General features: G+C 42.1%; 1 protein-coding gene across 7 annotated transcripts in view; it reads left to right on the top strand.

Annotated features, from left to right (window-relative positions):
- TLE4 (TLE family member 4, transcriptional corepressor) overlaps positions 1-24,317 on the top strand; it is a 142,474-nt gene that overhangs the window by 108,124 nt on the left and 10,033 nt on the right. For all 7 annotated transcript variants that reach the window (XM_038527028.1, XM_038527025.1, XM_038527024.1 and 4 more), the window contains 6 exons: positions 12,518-12,637; positions 13,657-13,710; positions 14,635-14,787; positions 16,005-16,137; positions 16,381-16,574; positions 17,039-17,115. In XM_038527028.1, coding sequence (XP_038382956.1) covers positions 12,518-12,637; positions 13,657-13,710; positions 14,635-14,787; positions 16,005-16,137; positions 16,381-16,574; positions 17,039-17,115 — 731 coding nt within the window. The remainder of the gene's footprint in view (positions 1-12,517; positions 12,638-13,656; positions 13,711-14,634; positions 14,788-16,004; positions 16,138-16,380; positions 16,575-17,038; positions 17,116-24,317) is intronic.

Below are 24,317 nucleotides of genomic sequence, written 5' to 3'. Positions count from 1 at the left end.
CAAAGATCTCCTGAGTGATTTTTAGAGCGTGTGTCATCTCATCATTCCCTTCAGTGGCGCTTAGAATAAAACAGACTTCACTGTGGCCTGCTGAGCCCTGCACAGCCTGGCCCCTCCCTCCACCTAAAACTATCCACCCATGCACCTAGCCCTCCTGGACCTCCAGTGTCACTGTGGGCTCCTCCCCTTCAGAGCCTGTGCATTTGCTGTTCCCTCTGTCTGCAGCATTCTTCTCCTGCCTGTTCACATAGTTGGCTCCAGCTTTGGTGCTGCTGTCAGCCTGAATGTCATTGCTTTAAAGAGGCCGTCGTCCCTGGCCATGCTGTCAGTAGGCTCAGTTTTAGCATCCTGTTTATGTCCTTTATAACAGATTGTCACTTGCTCTGATTAGTTTTTCATTAATTTATTAATAATAATTTATTTTTGTGCTTTCTGAGGGCAGGGTGTTCATCTGCCCTTTATACTGTGTACTGAGCCAGTGCCTTACAGCCCAGCAGAGGGGCTGACACAGAGTTGGTATTTAGTTCAGTAACTGACAATATTCCATATTCATGAGGATATTCATGGGTGTCCCCCCCCCCACTCCATTAATCCTGATACCTCACTTACTTTAGAGTCATTTGTCAAGCTCTAGTGAAATTGGGGTTACAAGTTTAGACTTCATTCCGTTACCCCGACTGAACATCAGGTCAGAAGATATGCTTGACATGAATTCTGCAAATAAGGAGAAAGAGCAGAACTTCTGAAGAGAGCACTAAGCCAGCAGGGCAGGAAGATGCCCAAATTGGAGAATCTGCTGTCTGAAACATTTGAATCTGGACATGTAGTAGAGTAGCCTTTGCCCAGAACCTGAGAAACTGCCCATTACCGTCTTTCAAAGGCAGGCCAGTAGGAGACAGTACAGCAGCCCTTGGGGCGTCCTCTTGCCTGATTGGCTTGCTGGCGAAGGCTTGGCCTTTGACTTCTGGGGCATATTCCAGAAATAAGCATGAAAGAAGGGCCTGCCACTTCCTGTAGGTATCTTATTTAAATCTTCCTGATAATCTCATAGGACAGATACCTTTATTTTACAGGTATGAAAATTGAGGCCACAGGGGGTTAACTTGCCGAACTTGTACAGCTAATAAGTGCTGGAGCTGAGATTTGAAACCAGAGTACTCTTACTGTAGAGCTTGTGATTATTCATTCCATCCCCTTCCCTCCAAACTCTGAGGTGCTGTAAAACTGGTGCTGTACTTGCTTTGTGTCTGCAGTGTCTAACATCGCCAGTACAGAAGTAGCATTCAGCAAAAGTTGTAGGATTTTACTGGCATCACTACATGAGACTGTGTTTGCAAAGTCTTTTGTTGTTCTTTAGAAAGAGTCGTAAAGCCTCATTTTTTCATCCACCAGCTAGTATTGAAAGCACTTCTACAAAATCACTCTGTATCCCTTGGGTCTGGCTGACTCTCTCAGGGCTGCTAATGGCCTCTCTGACCCACTCTCCATTCCCAGTGCAAGTCCTTGGCTGTATGTTTTAGCAGACTTTTAGTGGCTCAAGGTCTGTGACATGACATTTGATTAATCCAGGACTGGTTGCTTTGGTGTACATACAAAGTTGTAGGACCTTCTGCATCTAATTCCTGTGCCCTGGATGCTTAGAAACCAAAAGACTAGCAAGAGGATAGACTGTTGGCTGTTAGCAGAGGGCAGCCTTGTGACTGGAAGCATGTGCCTGTGTGTGTGTGTGCACATGCACATGTGCATATATGAAGAGAGAGACAGAGTTGTACCTACACGTTGAATTACTTTCATCTTCGTCCATTCAATCAACAAGCACTTACTAGACTGCCCAAACATTACAAAGTGCAGGATTCCTTCAAGCCATATTTAGTATTAAATAGCAAAAACATACCACCAGACTAGTGTTCTTCCTTTTTAATAAAAGAGTGATTGATCAACTGGCATTCATCTCATTTCTCACTGTGGTGAGTGAGAGTATTTTCTTCCAGTCCATTTTCAGCATGCTGCTATTACCGCCCCATTTAGCTGGATGCCAAATTGCAGTTGGCTCCATTCATTCCTGTTTACCCGAGTAGCACTGTAGTGATTAAATGTCACTGGGTACACTGAGTATACAAAAGTAATTAACCTGAAAGGACATGTTAGAATAAGGGTCAGCAACCTCTCTAGCCCACAGTGCCACCAGCAAAGCTTAGTATTGACAGAGGTGTTGTTGGCAGGACAGGGGCCAGGTAAGGGGTGAGAGAGAAAGAAAAAGGAAAGGCCAGAGAAGCAGAGCAACAGACCAGCACTCACAATTGTTGGGGGTGGCAAGTAGACAGCTCTGAGACATGTTCTGTAGTTCCTAATAATTTTGCTCTTTGACCTATGATTGAAGGGCTGGGGCGGAGGAGGGCAGGGGCGGGGAATTAGTGAACTGACTCCCCTTTTAACATCTCACTGCTGGTTAGTGGAAATGCTCTTTCTTGGTTAGACCAGACTGATCTTGCTTGGCACACACTTGGTGAGTCAACTTGTTCTTCCGGTGTTTTCTATATTTTGTCAACCCTACATCTTTACAACTACTTGTCAAATGAAAGCTGCTGTTCAAAATCATTTCTTTGGAAAGATTTAAATTGTGTCTCTAAGTATCTGCATCTTGTTTGTTTTCATTCCTCAGTATACTGAAGTCACTATGTTAAATTGATTGATATTAATGCTTTATGTTGCTTTACATACTAAAAATTTGTCCTCTGTGACTTAACAATCAGCCATTGTAAAGCTCTTTTCTTAAAACCAAAACAAACAGGTATTATCTCTGTCTGCTCTACATTGGGCTTTTTCTTTCTTCACCTGTGTGTGGTGACTTACTATCCAGGGTGGGAAAAAAAAGAAATGTGAGTAATGAGGGATTTTTTTCCTCCTTTTTACCACATACCTCCTTGGGAGATAAACATTTCTAGGAGATCCCCAGGGATCATTCTTGTCGAAATGAGCCGCCACAGAAAAACTGCTGATGCCTGCATTCTTCATGTGGTCGGTCTGTCAGGCAGCATTCACTTAAATCCTGCCTTTCCAGTGGTCAGACCTGAGTAAGATTTGTTTCTCCCTGGTCACAGACAGGTGATGAGTACATGATGAAAGATGAAGGAGAGCCAGTTGAAAAATGTCTCCCTTATGTGGAAGATTTATCTCTTTTAGAATAAGAAAAATTGGTGGCCTTGATACATTTATGCACCAACAAATGTTTCTTGTGTGTCCACCCAGAGGTCAGATCCTGGCACTGACCTTGGGGGAGGGGGCCTGTGCCTTTGCTAGTGGAGAACAAAGGTACCACCTTTGACCCTCGCTTCCACCTGGCATCATTCTGACCCATGTTCCAGTTTTAATTTTTGCACTATTGCTGCTCAGTGTCTCTTCAGCATAGTCCTGAAAATTGACTTGTCACTGTATCACTTTCAAAATTACAATTTTTGACTTTTGAAGGCTGCCTTCTTCCTTTGGTGTGCCTGCACTCGCTGCTGCCCCCACCCACACTCCCCAAATGCAGCTGTTCTTCTGACTCTGGCAGTCATTAATACTGAGTGCTGAGAATACAAAGAAATAAGGCAAGCTCACGCCTTTTAGGATTGCATAGCCTCTACTCTCACTATAATGAAAATAACATGGGAGCAGGTCAGATGTTTGCTTAAGTGTTGATGTGTGAGCAGATCAAGTTTTGTATTCACTCATATATTCAGCAGCCAGTAATTGAAGCACCAAACCAAGTGGATGGTCTCTGCCTTTGTGGAACTTCTAGTCAAGTAGAAGAGACAAGAAAATAATCAAAATAATGGCCTTGATACAGATGCTAGGAAGGAAGTAAATAAGGTGTTTCCAGGAGAGATCTTCTTGGATAATGTCACCGACAAGACCTTTCTGAGAAAGTGGCATTTAAACTCAGACATAAAAGGTGAAAACTGCTAGCCACTCAGAGGCTGGGGACAAGTTCTTGGCAGAGGCTTACTCTGAGGGATGAAAGAGAGTACGCGGTGTCCAGCATCCTGACAAAGAGACTCTGAACTCAGATTGGAGAAAGTAGACAGCAGCCAGGTCAGGCCTGTACTTCTGTAAAGTGCCAGATGCTTGTATTAAGGGGCGTGATTCCTGTTGTGCCCTTAGCTTCTTTGAAGCCTGTGTCATCCAGTGTAGTAGCCACAAGCCACATGTGGCCATTAAGCCCTGGAAATGTGGCCAGGCCAAATCTAGATGTGCTGCAAATGCAAAATACGTGCCAGATTTTAAAGACCAACTACTAAAAAAAAAAAAAAATCATGTAAAATGTCTCACGAATAATTTTGATATTGATTGTATGTTGATATATTTTTAGATTCAGTGGCTTAAATAAATATATGACTAAAATTAATTGTACTGTTTCTTTTCAATTTTAAAATCTGGCTAACTAGAAAAATTTTAAATTCATATGTGGCTCATGTTAGATTTCTGTTAGTTCTGTTCTAGAGCACAAGCTTTTGTGTTATAATGAAGAACTTTAAGACCAAATCGGCCAAGTGATCACTGAAAAACAGTTTTTGCCATATTGAGGGGGTATGAAGAAGACCTGGAGTTTCTCATTAGCCATCTCATAACTGTTAGGCAGCATACCTTTAAATTGATACACTGTTGTTTCCTTCTGTGTTCCTGCTGAATTACCCTCGATATTGTAGACTATATTTGCATACATAATATGTAAGAATATATATGAGGCTCTGTGGAGTTAACATTCTTTGGAAGAAAAAAATGTTTAGCCTTTCAAATAGATGAAAACAGTTTACTGGAAAAAATAGCAACATGAAAAGACTTTCTTTACCAATAAATTTTGATAGTTACTAAAATGAGGAATCTGGTCCATTAAGATAGAGCTTGCCAAGTCTTCAAGCTGAGTCACTTATTTCTTCCAAGCAGCTACTCTACTTCAGCTTCTTTCAAAGCAGCTGTTAGAAGTATGTTGATATTTTGATTCAACAACAGAACACAATGCAAGTATAAGTCTAAAAGTCAATTCACCTTCCCAGAAAATTAGTGAAGGAAATTTTTGCCAGTTCCCCCCTTTTGTTTTTAGGGTGTTCAAACTCCGGAAACATGTCCTACTTGTTAGTGAAACTTAGTAACATTGATTATAAGGTAGTTGGTGAATGAATGATGTAGGATTTATTATATGGGTGCTATACCCAAAAAAAAAAAAAAAAAAAAAAAATCCCAGAAGAGGGTGGCAGGTGCATGTGACTTCACTTTACAAAGTGCATACAAGATTAATAGAGTCTCGGGCAGCCTGGGTGGCTCAGCGGTTTGGTGCTACCTTCTGCCCAGGCTGTGATCCTGGAGACCCGGGATCGAGTCCCACATCGGGGTCCCTGCATGGAGCCTGCTTCTCCCTCTGCCTGTGTCTCTCATGAATAAATAAATAAAATCTTAAAAAAAAAAAAAAGATTAATAGAGTCTCTGTTACTGAGGGAAGGGGAATTCCTGGTGGAGGACAAATGCATGTAGGGATGTTAGGTCTTGTGAACTTTGAGAAGGTCCATTGGATTGAAGGGCATGCAGTGGCTTTGGGGTACTTAGCTGGGTTAAAGATGGGACTTCTCTACACTCTCTGAGGGCTCACTTCTCCATCAGTACTAAGGGGGGATATACCTGTCCTTTCTTGTTCTGCCAGTTACTTGCTCACATGACCCACAGTTCCGACCACAAGCAGAGTGACTATCAGGAGAGGGAAGCTAAGGTGCCTGCACAAGGATCAGACCTGTTATCTTTGATGTCAAAGCATTGTGTTCCAGCAGCTCAGCTGGCCAGCTAAAGTAACTGTATTTAATGAAATTTCTGGGGCGGAGCCAACAGCTTTTATTCCAGGAAGAGGAAATAACAGTCAAGAAACCCCAGGAGGACATTAAGATAATGTTCTAATTTAAAATCAATTTTATTGATACTTTATAAATTATTATAGCATTTTATCCTGACCAAGTAATGCATAATGCTGAGGCCATGGAAACAAAACATGAATGGCTGAATATTGAAGTGCTGTAGATTTTACTCCACAAAGCAAAAAAATATGTAGGACTTTTGTATTCTAAGTATTTTTAACTCATGGAGACTTCTGGAGGGCAAGGTGTAGATTTCATTCATCTTTGTATTACTGTACTTCAGTGGGTATTCAGTAAAAACCTGTTGAAAGGGCCTGTGAGTAGACGGAGATTGTGTGGTGGTTTCACATGAGCATAGGAGTCACAGCTCTCTCCTTCATCTTTGTAGCAGCTTTCTCAGCAAGTATTCCAGTTAGCTTCATTTTGCCCACTGGGGAACTGGAAGCTTAGAGAAGTTCATTAACTTGTCCAAGGTCACACAGTCCACCGTTGTGGATATGGCCTCTCTACTTCATCATTATTCTGTTAGTTCCTCTTGTTTTGATTATCTGCCGGAGAAATTTATCTTGGTCCAGGTATCTCTTACCAGGAGAAAAGCAAAAAGACAAAAACAACAATAGAACATTTTGAAGAACGTATTGTTCATGACATGCTGTAGAAGGTAAAACATTTATTAAGAACAGACTTGTTACTTTACATGGAGATTATATTTTAACAAGGACAGATCTTCAGAAAGTCCCAGTCATTTTTGAAGGTGAATTTTGATTTATGTTAATTTGGAAAAAGCAAGTTCTGTGAGGGTTATATACAGATTGTGTTTTTAATGACTTCCTTAATCAAGCAGGTTATTTTAAAAAAGTCTTATTGTAATGAGCAGTAAACTGACACCAGTGACTGGCTCAGAGCCCTACCATATTCAGGTTTTTCACCATAGGCATGCTATAATTTTTAAACTAATTTACCTAAATTTGCATGTGTTATGAGTCTGTATGTAAGATGTGTATATTTTAGCCAAATAATTTTTATTTTTTAACTTTTCCCAATTGAGGATTACTTTCCCCATCTCTGCTGGTTGTTTTTTAAATAGGTGGAATAGCAAATGTTAAAGTGTTTTATTAACTCTGAAGAACTGTATGTATGGAAATACAAACATTTTGTGTAATACTGTACAATAAAACTTCAATCAGAAATGCACTGGGATATGGTACTATGTTTGACATATATAGGTTTATTCAGGATGTTACTTTACTTCAGAACTTATTGAAAGTGTTTCATAACTCTAAAATGCTTTGAGGGTTAGTGAACATACTGACCTAGGGTGACTCATGATTGTAGGGCTCCTCCTACTGAAGGTCCTTCTGCATACGAAGGAGAGGGGCTGCGTCCCTGCTGAGTTCCCGCAGTACTTTGGCCTTTCTGCTTTCAAGAGAGTCAAAAAGTATTAATTTCTGTTTTAGTCCTCTGTAGTTGTTCTTACAGAGGAAATGATGCTTGAGGACTTTAGTTATGGCATCAGTGAAGGGTCAACAGGCCCCTTGAGCCTGCCTTCTCCATCCTTCCTTCCCCCAATGCCATTAACAGACTCCCTTTGAATTGTCCTTGACCCAAACTAATTCCTATACTGAATGAACTACAGTTCAACTAGCAGTATAATTTATCTTCTAAAACGGGGCTGGTTTTGAGAGTAAAATAGGCCTGCACACCAGTAGTAAAGTGGGGGCAAAACCCTAGCCAAGTTTTCGTGGTACTTTTTGCCCTGTCATTATCCCCTTTATCTGTTTGAAAGTGGATTTACCCTTGGGTACCAAGTAGATGGGGTATTTGAAGGCTGATGAACAAACAGACCATAACAAATGAGTTTTAGAGTTTTTGATCATGGTTGTCCAACCTTTCCTTCTCGTTGGACTCTCCTAAGTGGGCGGGGACATATGAACAGTGCACTTAGACGAATGGCAAGCAAAATTAGCTTGATGTGCATTTGAAATCAAATTAAAAAGTCCAATATAGAGGTGGTATTTATAGTCCTGCCTGCAGTATTGAACCAAAACCTTATTGTGTTGAAAGGACATGTGTTTTGGTTAATAGCAGCCTATTGAAACCCTATCATTATGGACCATCTGTATATCGGTGCTGAGGGGTAGTGCTACACAGATGCTGAGAATGGTCCTTATGTGAGGCTGAAAATAGACAATCCACACTAGCTCTGTAGTAAATAGCGTGCAGTGCTGAGTGCTGTTGCAGAGGGGCTCAGTTACCTGTCTGCGACTGTGCCTTACTCTACTTTATGGAGATTCTTTCACCTGGTCCTCAAAGCAGCTCAGGGAGGATGTGGGTGGGGTGTTCTTGTCTCAGACTACAGAGACTGAGACTGAGCAATATCCCCAAGGCTACACAGCTATTAAGTGGAAAACTAGACTCAAATCCAGACAGGCAGTCTGACTCCAGACAGATGCTGTTGCCTGCTAGTAAAATCTGTGCTACCTGTTATTAAAATTAGCTAATTGTAACAACACTACCTCTTGTTTTTTTGAGGGGGCGGGGGTATACTTTACAGAACTCTTCGTCATAATGGTCATCTTTGATCTTGAGGTGGCAGAGGAATGAAGGTGAAGGGCAGAGCCATCTGTTTCAATTGCTGGAGGTGTCCATTTTCCATCTGACTTGGTCAATAACCTTAGTAGAGTCTTGGTTGGATTTCAAACTAGGATCTAGAATTTTCTCATTTGGAGATAAAATATGATTTGCATTGTTAGGAGTAACTCCTTTAAAGCTTATCTTTTGCTTCCAAAGCAATTGGGATTTCCATATAATAAGACTCAAATTTTTATTATCTGTCCCCTAGTCTTTCCTTTTTTGCCCTCATCCTTTTCTTTTATTAAACATCTACTTTGTTCTTTCTACTATCCCAATAATGTTTCATTTTTAAAGATACAGAGCTTTTTAGTAAACATTTGCATTTGAGGTCGTTTGACTTCTCTTGATTGGTCACCGCTTCTGATTGTTAGGGCGCTCCATTCTTAATGACTTTGCCGATATAGTCACATGGTCAGACTGTAATGAGAAAATATTTCTAAGTTTGTAGATTTATACAGAGTCATGATGCAGGTCCAGTTAAGTTTGCTGTGGCGTAAGCTAGGGAAATACCTAAGGTAGGTAAGCTTTTAAAATAATGACAGAAATAAAAATATTTTCTAGTAAAACCAGACTTTGTCTTTAAAAGGATTTACTTAATTCCTCCTGTTCACATGCTCAGCAAAAATCCAAGTGGCCTTCCAGTGGCAGAATGGTGGACTTGTAAGATTCATGATGAGAGTCTGTGCCAAGTCCAATTTGATTCCAGAGCAATTATGTTATTAGAACATTGCTGATTGCCCCAGTGCCCATTGTGTAGCTTAACCTTTAAATGCTAGTGATAATTAACTACTTTATCATTCTCCCAGGAAACTCCAACATATAACTCTGTCTGCAATAAAATTTCACAAATAAAATACTGCCCACAGAGCCAGAAACAGCCAGTTAAGAAAAGTAAAGCTGTTTGTGCATGTGTATCAATAAGCAAGCATAAAGATTTAAATAAATAAGCGTTACCATTTAGTGTTAATTTTTGAGAAAGTGTCTTACAGTCGTTCATAAATCAGTTTTTCCTTTTGGACAAAGTGGAAATAACTTTCATTAGAGTATCTTAGAATCACAGGGCTCAGATTGTTGTTAATGATAAACACATACAGGTTTCTTTTTGTAAAATATCAAATGAGTAGGATGAAGGCATGTGGAAGTAGGTGAGGGAGTAGAGGTGAGAAAGAGGCACAGCTCCTAGGCTGTGCTTTCTGAAGGGCAGCACTACTCAGATATTACTGTAACAAATGGTTTCTTGTGTAGCTGTTCAGCCTAGTGGTCTGCTGGAAGGGAGTGTATCATATGAATTTTTGGTCAAGGTTGAGGAGTACAAAGGGATGTTTGCTCATTTATGTTCAAAAACATTACTGGGCAGTTCTCTGCTGCTCGCTGTGCCGAGGGCCCCCACCCCAGGTAACCCACAGCCTGGAGTGGGAAGTGGCCTTGTAAACAAATAGCCACATATCGATTGCGAGCGCTCTACTCACTGGGTGAACAAAGTGTTGAGGGAACAAGGAGGAATTGAGTGATTAATTCTGCTTGACAGCATCTGCGTGAGCTTTAAAAGGTGACATGAGATCCAGTCCTTAAGAATATGGGTTTCAACACAAAGATACTGAGGGGAAATGGGAATTCTTCTAGGCCAGGAAAAAAAGGCTACAGATGCAAGGAAAATGCACAGAGCCCTGAGCTCTAAGTCCAGGGCTGTGGGTGAGGGCGGGGAGTGATGAAGGGCTTCGCAGAGAAGGCCACGCTCAGAAATTTGGACATTTTTTCCTTAAGGACGGTGAGAAACCATTTGTTGTTTTTAAAGAAGAGTGAGAAGTGGTCGAATCTCTCTTTTGGGAAATACGAACCCTAGAAATGTGGAGGAGAGACTGGAGAGGGGGACACTAGATATGGGGTTCTGACATCGAATATGGTAGGTAGTGGCTCACAGGTGATGTTTGCAAGGATGATTTCCATGCAGTAATGGTCACAAAAACCTGGTCACAGTGTGAAAGCAAAGCAGAAGCATTGAACCATGTCTGATGGCTTGGGAGTGAGGATTGGAACTCAACTGGGATACATGAAAATGAAGCAGCAGTCCAATTTAAAAAATTGTTCAGCTTCGGTCTTTAGCCTTGACTGAATGACATCTGCCATCGTTTCTGCCATTAAGCTTAAGGGCGAATGAGTAGGGTTAGCCACAGGGTTTGGTGCCTCTGACTTAGAGTATTCACTGAAGACTGAGAGAATAGTACAGGAAGGAAGCCTTTGGAGGTACCCAGCCCTTCAATGGGAACCAACTCCTTTGTCCTTCCCATCTTCCCCTGCCACCAAACTCCTACCCCCTCCTTCCATCCTTTGGAGCTGGTGGTGGGGTTGCCATCACCACAGGTGACCACTAGGGGGTGGTGTCTTGGTAGCGATGTAGACCCAGCATGGAAAAAGAAAAGTTTATTGGTTTTCCTCTAACAATGGGCTTCGAAAGTTTAGCCACAAAAGAAAATGTGGCATTAAGGTTCAGTGGAAGTGAAAGGGGATAGAGAGCCAAAAGTTCTGGCTATCACTCTGCCTCCCATAGTTAATTTAAAAGCCGTTGTGAATGTTGTGTATCTTCATAAATGTTAATTATTACCATCAGACTAAGATAAAGGAAAAAAAGTACAAGGGCTTAATTTTCCATGAGAAGAGTACAGTTATCAGTGAGGAAGAGCTTTACGGAACAGTTTCCTGAATTGATTTAGATGCAAGGCAAAGATATCCTGGTGGTGATTGTTTGCTCTTCCTATAACTTGTTTTCCCATATCCCAGGTGTTCTTTCCACTGCCAGCCTGGGTTAATTTAGCACTCAGAGCCCCATGCTGGTGCCCTGCTGAGAGGGACTGGGCCTCTCTGGCCTTTATGAGCCACCCTCCACAGGTCAGCCCTGCTACCTCCCCACACCTCACCTTACTGGCAGGTGGGCTCCTGTTTGGTCTGTCTGGAACGGAGTCATTAGCCAGTTCATAAGGTTGCTTTCAGGTTTCGTTGATGCTTTCTTCACGATTCTTTACATGTTATTTTAAGCTCTTGTACTGTCTGAATGTGCCCAGTAGTAATCACCTTGGCTTCTGTGGTAGACAGACTCCTTTTCTGTACTTCAGTGTTTATTTTCAGCATGTAGGCCTCCTCCAGTTGGGAACTCTCTGGAAGAGCAGAGATGACAGACCTCTCCTGCCTGTATGGTTCGTTCCCAGCTGTGATCCCAAGAAGGAGTGACTGTCTTTCTCAGTTGCCTGGCCCTAATGGAGTTCTAGGGTTTCCAGAGATACAAAGGAGCCAGCTCATGAAAACTGTAGGAGTCAGAAAAGGACTAGAGTGAATTTTTGCAGGCATTTTGTTTTTGTGATTTTTATTTGCGACTTTCAACTTTCATAACCTTAAAACAAGGGACTTAGCAAAATTACATAAATATGACCTTTGTGTCACATGATCACCATTTTGGGGTTGTTTAAATTCAAGAGTACCTCTCTTCCTTTTTCTTTGTAGAATTACTAGTTTTTCTCAAGATGGATTCTAATATATTCTTTGTACAGGCTTAAGTTACTGGTTTCCCATCACCCAGCAAACTGGGGCCCCCAGGGGGGCAGGGGCTCACCTTTTCTTTCCTTCCATTTTCTCTTCTATCTGCTTCCTTTCTCACTGCTTTCAAGCTACCGCCCCAGTGTAATCTACATCTCCTTGGGACCAGACCCATTCTATCTTCTGAATTTGCTGTTCTTTGCCTCCTTTTTTATTCCTTGGCTCCCTCCGTCCTGTCTTCATTTCTTCTTTCCTGTTGGTTCCTTTTTCCCCCCTTCATCCCCTTGTCCCTGTTTCCCCTTGGTTTCCTGCTGAGCCTCCTTTGCCTCTTTCTTTCACCTCCACTGTTCCCTCCTGTCTCCTCCTAACAATTTTACAGGTGCGCACTAATGAACAAAAGGGACATTAGATCTGCACAACTCACTGTGAAGTGGATGGTCATTCCTCAACCCTGCTTTCTTTTTGAATTACAGAGCTCTTCGGTATCCCCGTCGGCCAGTTTCCGAGGTGCCGAGAAGCACAGAAACTCCACAGACTACTCCTCTGACAGCAAAAAGCAGAAAACTGAAGAAAAGGAAATTGCAGCTCGTTACGTAAGTTCATTCATCTTTGCTTTGGGGGAAACCAGTTTACTCTGCTTTTTATCAGCAGCCGTTTTATGACTATTACCAACTAGAATTAGACCAGAGGAGAAAAAAAATAGTGACCGTGTGTAGAACTGTGTGTCACTTGGCTAGCTACAGCCTCTGTGTGCAGGGCAGCACGCACGTGTACATGAGTCAGAGCACAGTGCTCTGTCTGGCCGCCAATAGAAGACATTGTAGGGCTTTCATAGTACTGTTTCTAGAGATGCATTTGCTTCCCTCTCTGTATGTCAAGGTGCTTGAATTTCCTGCAGTCAACTAGAAATGTTAAGGAAAATGTAAAATCCTAGCCTGTTAAAATGTCTAAAAGGAATTTGCGCTGAGGGGTAAAGCAAGTAGAGTATAACTTGCAGAGGCATCCAGATGTGTCCCTAGCATGGGTTGAAGCTTATTTCCCTTCAGTGACTGACCCTTCAAGTCATAGAGTGAAGGAAGCCAGCTGGGTGGGACTGGGGTGGATGCAGCCAGGGCCTGCTCTGCTCCCTGTGGTGGTGCCCTGCAGGACTGCAGGCCTCAAGAAAAAAAAAAAAAAAAGAAAGAAAGAAAGAAAGTTTGGATTTTCTTTTCTTTTTTTTTTTTTTTGAAAGTTTGGATTTTCGTGTGAAACCTCCCAATCTTAAAATGCTGGCTACTTACCCAGTCTTTTAAACTGAGAGAACGCACATCACACCTGACAGTAGGCTGGATTTAGCCTGGATGTGCCAGCTTCCACTAGCTTTGGAGTAGCAAGCCATAAGCTTCAGTTTTTTAAACTGTAAAGTGGAATCATCATATTACTTACCTTAAAAATCATCATGAGGATTAAAGAACAGAGTACATTGTAAAGTGTTTAGCACTCTTGGGTGCAGTTCATTTTTATAAGAGGTGAGGAATTAACCTGAATTTATCTGGGGTAAATCTGGCCTTTGTACGTGTGTATGCATGCATGTGCTAGGGGAGGAGGTAATGCTTGTCAATTGTTGATGCAGGACAGCGATGGAGAGAAGAGTGATGACAATTTGGTGGTTGACGTTTCCAATGAGGTACATTTTATGGCTTGTTCAGCTTCTTGCTCTTACCACTGTAACAATGACTAGTGTCCACACAGTATTCAGAATGTGTGCGCTCCGTTTCCAAAGGGACCCACTTTTTATTTACCTGAAATTTATGTATTTATTATTGATCCTTTTTATATTGCTATTCTTTTCTATAAAAATACAAGTGTGTTTTGCTATCACCATGAATGCACACCAGATATATGTGGTCAGCCTTCAGATCTCATTGACAAGTGACCTGTATATTTGTAGGGTTTTGATTTTTGTTTTTGAAGAAGTACAGCTGACCCTTGAACAATGGTAGGGAGGGCAGTTTTAGGGCACTAACCTCCTACAAAGTTGAAAATCCTCATGTAATCCCCCTCCCCCCCCACTTCTTTAAGTATAATTGACACACAATGTTACATTAGTTTCAGGTGTACAACATAGTGATTCAGCAAGTATGCCCATTGTGCTGCCACATATAACTTTCGACTCCCCCAAAACTTAACTACTAACAGCCTACTTTTGACCTAAAGCCTTACAGATAACATTAACAGTCAGGAACAGGTATTTTGTATGTTATATGTATTACTGTATTCTTAAAATAAAGAAAGCTAGAGAAAACATGTTGAAAAGAACATGATCTTCCTAAGATCATAAGGCAGAGAAGATACAATTTACAGTACTGTAGCATATTTATAAAAAAAATCTGCATATAAATGGAACCGCACAGATCTAACCCATGTCCTTCAAGGATTAGCTGTGCTGTAAATATTGCATTCTACCAAATATTTTCTTTAGCAATTCGGTGAATCTTTTATTATCGATTACAGAGCATTCATTTTGCACTTCTTTGTGCTTTCCGCACTCAAGTATTCTAGCATTGTGAGTGTGCTGTGCTGCATTACTGCCCTTGCTGTTTCCCTGTAGGACCCATCTTCCCCTCGGGGGAGTCCAGCACACTCCCCCAGAGAGAACGGCCTGGACAAGGCGCGCCTGCTCAAGAAAGACGCCCCTATCAGCCCAGCCTCCATTGCGTCCTCCAGCAGCACCCCTTCCTCCAAATCCAAAGAACTTAGCCTTGTAAGCTGCTCTTCATCCTCTTTCTTAGCGTGGCCTGTTTCAAGATGCTTGGCTTTGATTATTTGGTAAATTTGGTATTTTTCACATTTTTCTACAAGGACTCTTAATTCCAAATATACTTAGATGTTCAATATTCGAGCTTAATTGACAAAAGTACTTTGGGAACAGGATGGGTTTACTGACTTACTGGTGATAGATGTTTGTTTTATGAGTCTTTTTGCAAGGATAGGGGAGGGATATGGGGAAATTGAGCGAAACGTGTCTCAGCAAAGATGAAGAAATACACACCAGGCTTACAGAGATGGTTTTGTCACCTATGGTTTATGGTAAATTTAGTTTTCGACTGGGATGTGATTTCGTTGCTAGCTTTGTTTGAATTACCAAGCTATATATGACTGCAATAATTTTCCCTTCCTGTCTAACAAGTAATCTGTCATTTACAAAAGTCTTCCTTGACTCACACCACAAATCACAAATGCAAAAATGAAACTGCTTGCAAGTCAGGATAATCTCCCCATATCCCCTTCTTCTGTGGCTGTGTAGTTAATTGCATTTTTTGTGTGTATGTCTTCCTTTTTCTTCGCCAGTTATTTCCTTGTAACATAACATTAAAAAAAAAGACAAATTCAGTTTTCATATAGTCTTCTGAATTTGCAACTGAAGGAAAGAAAGTTCCTTAGGTTGTCTGCAAATTAGGGGGATGTGTCTGGAACAGAGGTACATTAGGTTTTTTTTCTGTTCTCTTTTGGCCTTCTGGTCTTGTATTGGCATCTCCTCTCTACTGATCTCTGTGATGATTTAGGCGTGGATCTGTTCTAATGGGACCTGTTAACCAGGAAACCTCTTGTGACATGAACAGTCCATCAGAAACCCAGCTCAAGCAGCCTTAAATCAAAGCAACCAGCAAGTGTTTGGTCATAGGACATCATGATTATCAGCCTCTGTCTGACTCATACCAGTTTCCTGGAAATCATCTTCTCTACTCTAGATTCTACTTTAGTTTATACCCTCCTGAACTGAACGTTGGTTTTGTGCTCTCAGGGATCTGTTGGTTGGTTGGTTGGTTGGTTCTTTTTAATTTTAAAACTAAAGGCCCAACCTGAGGAACTTTTCCATTTCTTTCTCTTTTCCTTTTGACTTGCCTTTTTAAAAACGTTTAACATCATTGTAAAAACTGTATTCTCATTGCCACTGTATTCTCTTCTATCTCTTATTAGAATGAAAAATCTACTACTCCTGTTTCAAAGTCCAATACCCCTACTCCGCGAACTGATGCACCCACCCCAGGCAGTACCTCCACCCCCGGATTGCGGCCTGTGCCTGGAAAGCCAGCAGGAGTCGACCCTTTGGGTTAGTAAGAAGAGTTTTCTGCACTTTTTTTAAAGAAGTAAAGCAATGCAAATAGTGCCATACCTTAAGAGTAGTAATAACCCACATCAAAAGTCTGTTAAGAGTTATTTAACCTGAGCATATTACAATAAGCGAATTTGAGCACTGGATCCTGTTTTTTAAAGGTATATTTTAATGTCTTACTTCCTTATTATTTCCTGTGTTCTTGTTTTTTCTCTTCTCTCCTTCTGTTTTGCTCTGTAGCCTCAAGCCTGAGGACCCCGATGGCAGTCCCTTGTCCATATCCAACCCCGTTTGGGATCGTGCCCCATGCTGGGATGAATGGCGAGCTGACCAGCCCCGGCGCCGCCTACGCAGGACTGCACAATATTTCCCCTCAGATGAGTGCTGCCGCTGCCGCTGCTGCTGCTGCCGCCGCCTACGGGAGATCACCAGTGGTATGTTCATGGGTCTTCGTGAAATCAAACCATTCCATGGCTTCTGGGATGGTCAGACGTGTATTTGAACGTAGGGACCCATCATATCTGCAAATTAAACTACATGCAGTTATACTGTGAGATCCATTGCCTTTTCTAAGGTGAGGAAATGTCCTTGATATTTTAGGTTTCCTTTTAACTTTAAACCTACAAGAATAGAGCAAATAGTAATGAATGTAGTGAACCCTGTTTCCATCATAAACTTGAAAAAATTATACAAGTTATTTTTTTCATGTATGTTCCACCCCCCAGGATGTTACCACTAAAATTGTAAACATCCTATTTTTTCATCGGTTGATACTTTCGTATGTATATTTCTAAATTTAAAGTCTGTGTTCTCCCAGTATTTAGAGAGGTATTGAGTAGGCTGAGGTAAGTTAGTGTAACGGTGTTTGTTTCTGTTATTTTGCTTGGGAAAATTTTAGGTTGGATTTGATCCACACCATCACATGCGTGTGCCAGCAATACCTCCAAACCTGACAGGCATTCCGGGAGGAAAACCGTGAGTACCTCTGAACCTCGTGCTCACCATGTGCCAGGCCCTGAGCCCTTGCTGGCCCTTTCAGCTGTGCACTGCTAGGCAGTGGGGGGAAGCTGCCCAGGCTCATATTTTGTTTTTGTCTTTTTTCCTTCGCAAAGAATTTCCATTTTCTCTTTGCACAAGGAAAGAGGTAATGAGGTGGGGTTTTGTATTTTCAATTTAAAATCTTGAGCTTCTAATATGGAAATGCAAATTACTGAGGCATCTCCAGCAGTCAGGTCTTCTCTACGTCTGTTACTGAATTCTTTTGTTGCCTTGAAAGAAACGTTTTATGTGCAAACCTGGATGCTCAAAATTTGAGCATGTTGGGAAAAGACGTGCCAAACTTCAAAGGCTGTGAAGAGAAAGAAGTGTGGTCTTATGTTCAATTGTGTTTGCGGAAAAGGTGGCTTGCTCATTTGGCTTATCATCCTGTGAGCTGGATATTTGGAGAGGCTGTATTCACAGCCCCCTTGAGTTATGAAGGCAGAACGCACACATCAGTTTTTCCAGTCTCTTCTTGTACATTCTAATCTCTCACCGTATCTCATTGCACATCCTTCATTTCAGTCCAGCGCACCTTTTTATTACCTATGCACGCTTGTCTCTGGCTTCATCTTCCCAGATGCAGAGACTTGACTGTAAAATAACACCGGCTCTTCCCTTAAAATCCTGGCTTGCTTCCTCTCTCCTGTCTTTGGGAAATATCCCTGCAGACCCTCCCTGCCTTATTCGTCATGCGTATATATTCTCATGGCTCTTTCTACTGGTGTCCTGTCACTACACATGCCAGACACCTGCTGCTTCCCCAGGCTGGTGCTTTCTCCCCACCCTCTGCTACCAACACTTTACCCTCCCTAGCAGTTAATTCCCCTCTCCCAGAGACCTCCTTGGTGGCTGGCCTGCCTCGGGGCATTTGCTCTTTACTGGACCTTCCTGTGGTAGTACTTCTATGGCTTATTTCTCACTTCAAGTGTCTACTACAATGTCACTTACTAGAGCATTCTGCCCTGACAGCCCTATCTAAAATAGCATCCTTCTCTCCCTACCCCTCTCCATCATTGTTCTTCTCTTCCTTCGGCATGTTTTTGTACTTGTCTGTACCTGTTCCATTATCTGCCTCTCCCTGCTTGAATGTAAGCTCCATGAGAGCAGAAGAGACCTCTTTGCTCTTCAGTTGCAGAAGTAGCTCCAGTGCCTAGAACGGTACCTGGTTCATAATTGGTGCTCACAATATATATGTTTTAAATGAGTGAGAGAGGTGGGGAGAGAGAGTGCGTAAGTGAGCCAGCCAGTCCCTCTCTTCTCTGATCTCCCATTGCTTGTTTATTCACTACTATACACTCAGGCACTTAGCTGTCACCGCGTTGTTTCCCATGTGTAACAACTTGTGTAGCTTACTTCTGTGCAGATCTATGCTAAGCTTCCCTGTTGTATCAAACACAATGCTGGCTCCATAGCCAAGTTGCTTCGTAAATATTTGACTGATAATAAGGGAGGCAAGGCAAATCAGACTTTGAGTTCCCTGAGAATTGAAGGTATAAATCCCCCTCAGCGTAAAATTCTGTGTACTTGTGTGTGTTCTGCAAATAGTTGTTGACTGACTTATTAGTCTTGTTGACCAAGAACTCTGATGTATTTGAAGGTGAAAGTTTGGTCTATTTCAAACAGTGACTAAATAACAAGGTCATAGGATTGATCAAATAACTCAAATACCTAGGAGTTCCATAAGAACCTGTGATGATGGAGAGGGCTTTTTTGTTTTGTCTTGTTTTGTTTTTAAGGAAAAGGTATTATCCCGTGTTCAGGTACTGCATAGTTAACACTTGGTTAACTAGCTGTTGTACCAGAGCTGTAGTATAACCACTAGAACAGAAGAGCTGGTGCTTCTCATCTCAGCTACTGCCCAGGGGCCACAAGGAGTGAACGGGGTGTTTGGTGCCCATGAAGAAGAATGGCAGTCTTGGTTTAGGTTTGGGCTGTCTGAGCCACTGTTGAATTAGAGCTGGTCTGATTCAGGAGGCTCTTCTGAGCCTCGAGCCAGATTCCCTTCCTTCTCCTAGTCTTGATACTTAGCATTATAGAATCATTGAGATCCTTTTGAGAAGATTGATGGTTTGAAGATGGTTGCAAATTTTTGTTCCTGGGATTGATAGAACCCACATCTCATGCAGTTGGCCAATGACATTAGGAATCCCACAAAGAGAGCATGGTGTGGTCAACAGAGTGAGTTCTAGAGTGTGACATCTAAATTTGAACTTTTACTCTCCCAGTTGACAACTACTGAACAGTTTCTTAACTTTGTAAACTTTAGTTGGCTCATCTATAAACCAGGGATGGCACGCCCTGACAAGCTGGTGACGAGGTAATGTGTTACATGTTTGGTACCGTGTTTGATACATGGGGCTTTTCAGTCAACCAGAGCATCATTTCTGGTTTAGCGTTGGCTCAGGACATTATCAGTTCTTCAGCTGCTTATATAATTGAACATATTGTAGTGGGTAGAAATGACCCAAGAAAATTAGATTGAGTAAATTAGACTCCATGTTCCTGTCATTAGTGTGTCTTTGTACAAGTGTCAAGACCTGTAAATTCACATTCATTTATGCATTTGCGATACTGTATTTTTATTTTAGATTTCTCAGAAGAAATGATTATAACAGGTGGCTCTTGAAATCTTAAGATACAGAATTGTGAAACTTTGTCATGTATGTATTTTTCTACAGAAACTCTTTTTTTGGTGCTAGAATGTAAAATATAATAAATCACCTAAAGTCTTTCCCTACCACGCACACAAAGTACCACCTTTCTCCAGAAAGACTTAAAGCAGTTGTGCATCTCTGTTGTAATTATTTTTACAGAATGAATCACATTGGGTCCTCTTGTCTATTCTGGTGAATTAGCAAGAGTTCCACTCAATTTGTAATTAGAATGACAATATAGTTTAATTTCAACATAAGCCCAAAATGGACTTTTTATCCTCACCTGCTACTTAAATGAGACATCTATAAATAGTGCAAAACTATTCAGTTAAACCATAGTACTAATTATATTATGAGACATGGCATGTGGATGCAGCCATGACAGAAGGAAGATCTCAGGTTTATTGATTTTAGGCTGCTCACAATTCAGAAATTTTTCCCTGTTCTGTTTTTATAAAGCAGGATTTTTCAAAATAGGAACGATGTTAGACATACACAGTAAGCCCTTAACAATTATTTATTGGCTGGCTGTGACCTACTAGTGGGTTCATATGTGACTTAGAACCTGATTTTCTGTCATACTTTATAAAGTACCCTGGCCAGATCTTTTATTGTGAATTCAAGGTCTAGTCCCATCTTGTGAGACATTGAAAACTTTGGAGGTGTTGCAAAGTATGGGAAAGATGAGTGCCACGTTACAGAACTCGGCCTTTTAGAGATGGAAAACGTGATGAGGGTGGGACGGCCAAGGACCTTCTCTAAATATGCTGAGTTTTCATCGAAGCATGATGGCTTCAAATAAAATAGCACCTTCAATGCACATGTTTTAAAAAGAGCGATTTGCAGATGCCTTGATGTTTGAAGTATTGTCCTTTCGGGAAGTCCAAGCTGCTTCTGTTCTTTTTGCCAGCTTCCTTAGGGGGCTGTTCTTAGCTACTCAGTGCTTTCTCCTGCTGTGCACATAGGTGCTTGTGCGTGTGTTTTGGAAGAGCGCAGGTCACTGTATTCTCTGGTTCCCTGAACCCTCCCCCTTCAGCCCTTCGTTTCTAGTTATTTGCTGGACATCTCAGACAACTTGAGTGTGTATTACTTGCACTTCAAATTTATCGTATCACAATGTCCCCCGACTAGGTCTTCCTCGCAAATTGCCCACCAGGAGTATTGGTATTCTGGTTCTTGTTTCCTAAGCTCAGAAACTCTCTTATTATTGGCTCCTTCCTCACAGCTCCTTCGTTAAGTCCTATAGAATTTTATATCCATTATTATTTCTAGTGTGTCTTCCTTGACCTAGCCTAGTTCAGGTCCCCCATTACCATGCATCTAGATTATTGAAATAATTGTCTCTTACTCCTCCTACCCATTGTATTCCTTGCGATAACATGTATTCTGTCAGTTGCCCCAATAATGTCCTACCTGTTCTCCCTCCAAAAAACCCTGTTGTGAATTCTGTGTGTGGAGCTCTCAGGCTGGCCTTGCAGGCCCTCCCTTTTCTAGCACATAGATAGCAGTGTGTGTGTGTGTGTGTGTGTGTGTGTGTGTGTGTATGTATGTAGAGTATGAATGTATATATTCCTGATAGATCTGATCAGCCTGTGCTCAGGCCAGCTTCTCCAACCACTTAACCGTGGGATCGTTATTAAATAAATGAATCCTTGGATCAAAACCAGTCCAGGAATTTCCATCATTGCACCCCATCCTTTTAGAGCCCTTGCTCTCTGCTATTTGCACCCCCCGGAATTGTTTTTCCATCCTCCTCCCTCTTTGGCAAGATCCCTCCATTCTGCAAAACCCATCTCTAGTACCATGTCCCTATTGAAACATGAGCATTGTCTCTTCTTTATGAACCACCGCAGAACTTCATACTTCACGTTTTTCACCTGGTACTGTGGGCACTTCTGTGCTTTACTCCTCACACTTCCTAGATTGGAAGCTGCTAGGCCAATGTCTTACCCGATTTTGTATTCTTAGCATGATGTCTGTGTGTAAGCATGTGGCTAAGAGGTCCTTATCAATGGATTTAATTGGATAGAAAAAGAATAATTGTTCAAGCCTGGGTTTCTCTGATTTCTAGAATGGTTGGCTCTCATTACACATTCCAGTACACTTTGCCAGCTACTCATCAAAGAGTTTCTTGAAATCTGATAAGAATGTACTGGAGTTTTATTTTTTCCAGTCTTGAGTATCTGACATGTAATAAGAGCAAACAGGGCCACGTATATCCTTAATGCTCTTGACATTCTTGTTAAAGGAGTGCTAGGAACATAGTAGGTGCTCACAGAGTGGTTGTGGTTGAGTTGAAGAATGTCCTATCAAAAACCTTGAGAGAAATCGTGTGTCTGGTTTCTTAACTATTTAAATTCTCAAAGCTCCTTAGAAACCATTTAGTGATACTAGAGAGAAGGGATGGTTTTTCTTCAAGTAAATTACCATTAAGAATATATAACACCATCTACACTTGGAATAACCTTTTTTTTCTCTTTAAGGTTTAGTCTTCATGACCTCTTTAATTGCTAAATCAATTAGCCTTTTCCTCTATCATCATCCCTCAGAATCTCAGCCTTCCTCTGCAAGCATTACTGCCTTCCCCGCTTTGCCTCATTGACACCTAGCACTCTCCCAAGGGGGACCCTTCCACATGCAGCTCTATGAGGGGGTGCCCCTTCATTTGTTTCATATCCTGAAATCCTTAGGAGCAGTGATGGGGTGATAAAGGCTAAGTCACACACACACACACACACACACACACACACACACCCCACCCAGTCTTTTCTAGAACCACACTCTCATATTTTTGTGAAAACTCTGACCCTTTGAGGCTTGTACCATTGGAGTCTACCTACTCTTCTGCCTTGTTGAGGGATTTCCCCAGTTTATTAAAGATTTGACACTAGCTTAGGGTCTTCCTCCCCTCAGAGCCTGCCATCATTCCATGCAACTACAGTGTTCATAAGGTTGGCCCCCAGTAACCTTGTCTTGGGGTTTGGACCATGTCGACTGTAGCTGTCCTTTTTGACTTCACTTACCTACTTAACAGGCTCACAAAAAAGATCTCATGAATGCCCCTCACTGTGTCACTTCCAGAATTCACATGTCCATTCAGCACAGCCTTCTCTGCCTCCAGCCAACCAGAGTAGTGATCTTTTTTTTTTTTTAATTTTTTTTTTTTAATTTTTATTTATTTATGATAGTCACATAGAGAGAGAGAGAGAGAGGCAGAGACATAAGCAGAGGGAGAAGCAGGCTCCATGCACCGGGAGCCTGACGTGGGATTCGATCCCGGGTCTCCAGGATCGCGCCCTGGGCCAAAGGCAGGCGCCAAACCGCTGCGCCACCCAGGGATCCCGAATAGTGATCTTTTGAACTGCAAATCTGTTCCCAGCTGTCTCACTGTCTCCCAATCCCCAGCCACTGGCTTCTCCCCTAGGTTACTGCACAGACCTCCCGTCTAGTGTTCCTTTTCCCATTCTGCCACCTGTAATCCATTCTTCACCCAGCATACTTTAAAACTTAACTGAATCCTATCACTCTCTGTCCAGAAGTCTCCAGTGACTTCCATTCCACCCAGGGTAGTATCCATGCTCCTCCTCACAGCTTGCCAGGTCCCTTTTACTGCTGCCCTCCCTCTGTCCTCAGCCTGCCCCATTCACAGAGTGCACACTAGTCTTCTCATTTGCTTCTGCTTCAGGGACTTTGCATCATTCCATCTCCTGGCACATTCCACATTCCCCCCTCAGTGTGTGCAAGGGCCTGCATCCCTCCTTCCCGTCTTCACTCATATGCCCCCCCAGGCTTGTACACCGTGTGTGTGTGTGTGTGTGTGTGTGTGTGTGTGTGTGCGCGCGTGCGCGCGCATGATAATCTGATGGGGAACTGAGGATACTTATTTAGCTACTTTTATGTGGTATCTTCTTTCCCTTCTATATATTGGCTCAGGAGAATAGAGACTTTGTCTACTTTGTTCACGCCTGAATGTCCAGGACCTGATAATACCTGACTCATAATAGGCAGTTAGTAAATAGTTTCTGAAAAAATAGGTAATAAACATTTTGTCTTGCTCTGGCCTCCATATTTGCTATACCCCTCCCCCTCACACCATCTCCCTCTCTATATCGAAGCCCCATTGTCCTCACTCAAATCCCACACTACCAGACATGTGCATTGTCCATCGCATTGACCATCTGACCTTTTTATTTATGTGAATATCTCACTAATGAGTCTGCCCCACTACTCACCTGCTGCCCACTCCCCACTCCCACAGGCTGTAACCTCAGGAGATAGGAGATTTTTCTTCCCATTGTAACCTTGGTCCTGCTAGCATGGTGCTTGGCACACAGGCAGTATCCCAGAAGTGTTGAATGGTTGAATCTGTTAATAAGCTGTCAGGTGGTAGACTATCTTCCACCATCTCTCCACTTGATTGTCTCTCTCAATGGTCTGTGTCTCTGACTGCTCTCACCGGAGGTTCCTTAGATGGAAGCAGGC

Source organism: Canis lupus, chromosome 1 (genome assembly GCF_011100685.1).
Source record: "Canis lupus familiaris isolate Mischka breed German Shepherd chromosome 1, alternate assembly UU_Cfam_GSD_1.0, whole genome shotgun sequence".
NCBI lineage: Eukaryota > Metazoa > Chordata > Mammalia > Carnivora > Canidae > Canis > Canis lupus.
This window is presented reverse-complemented; position numbering and strand designations above follow the sequence as displayed.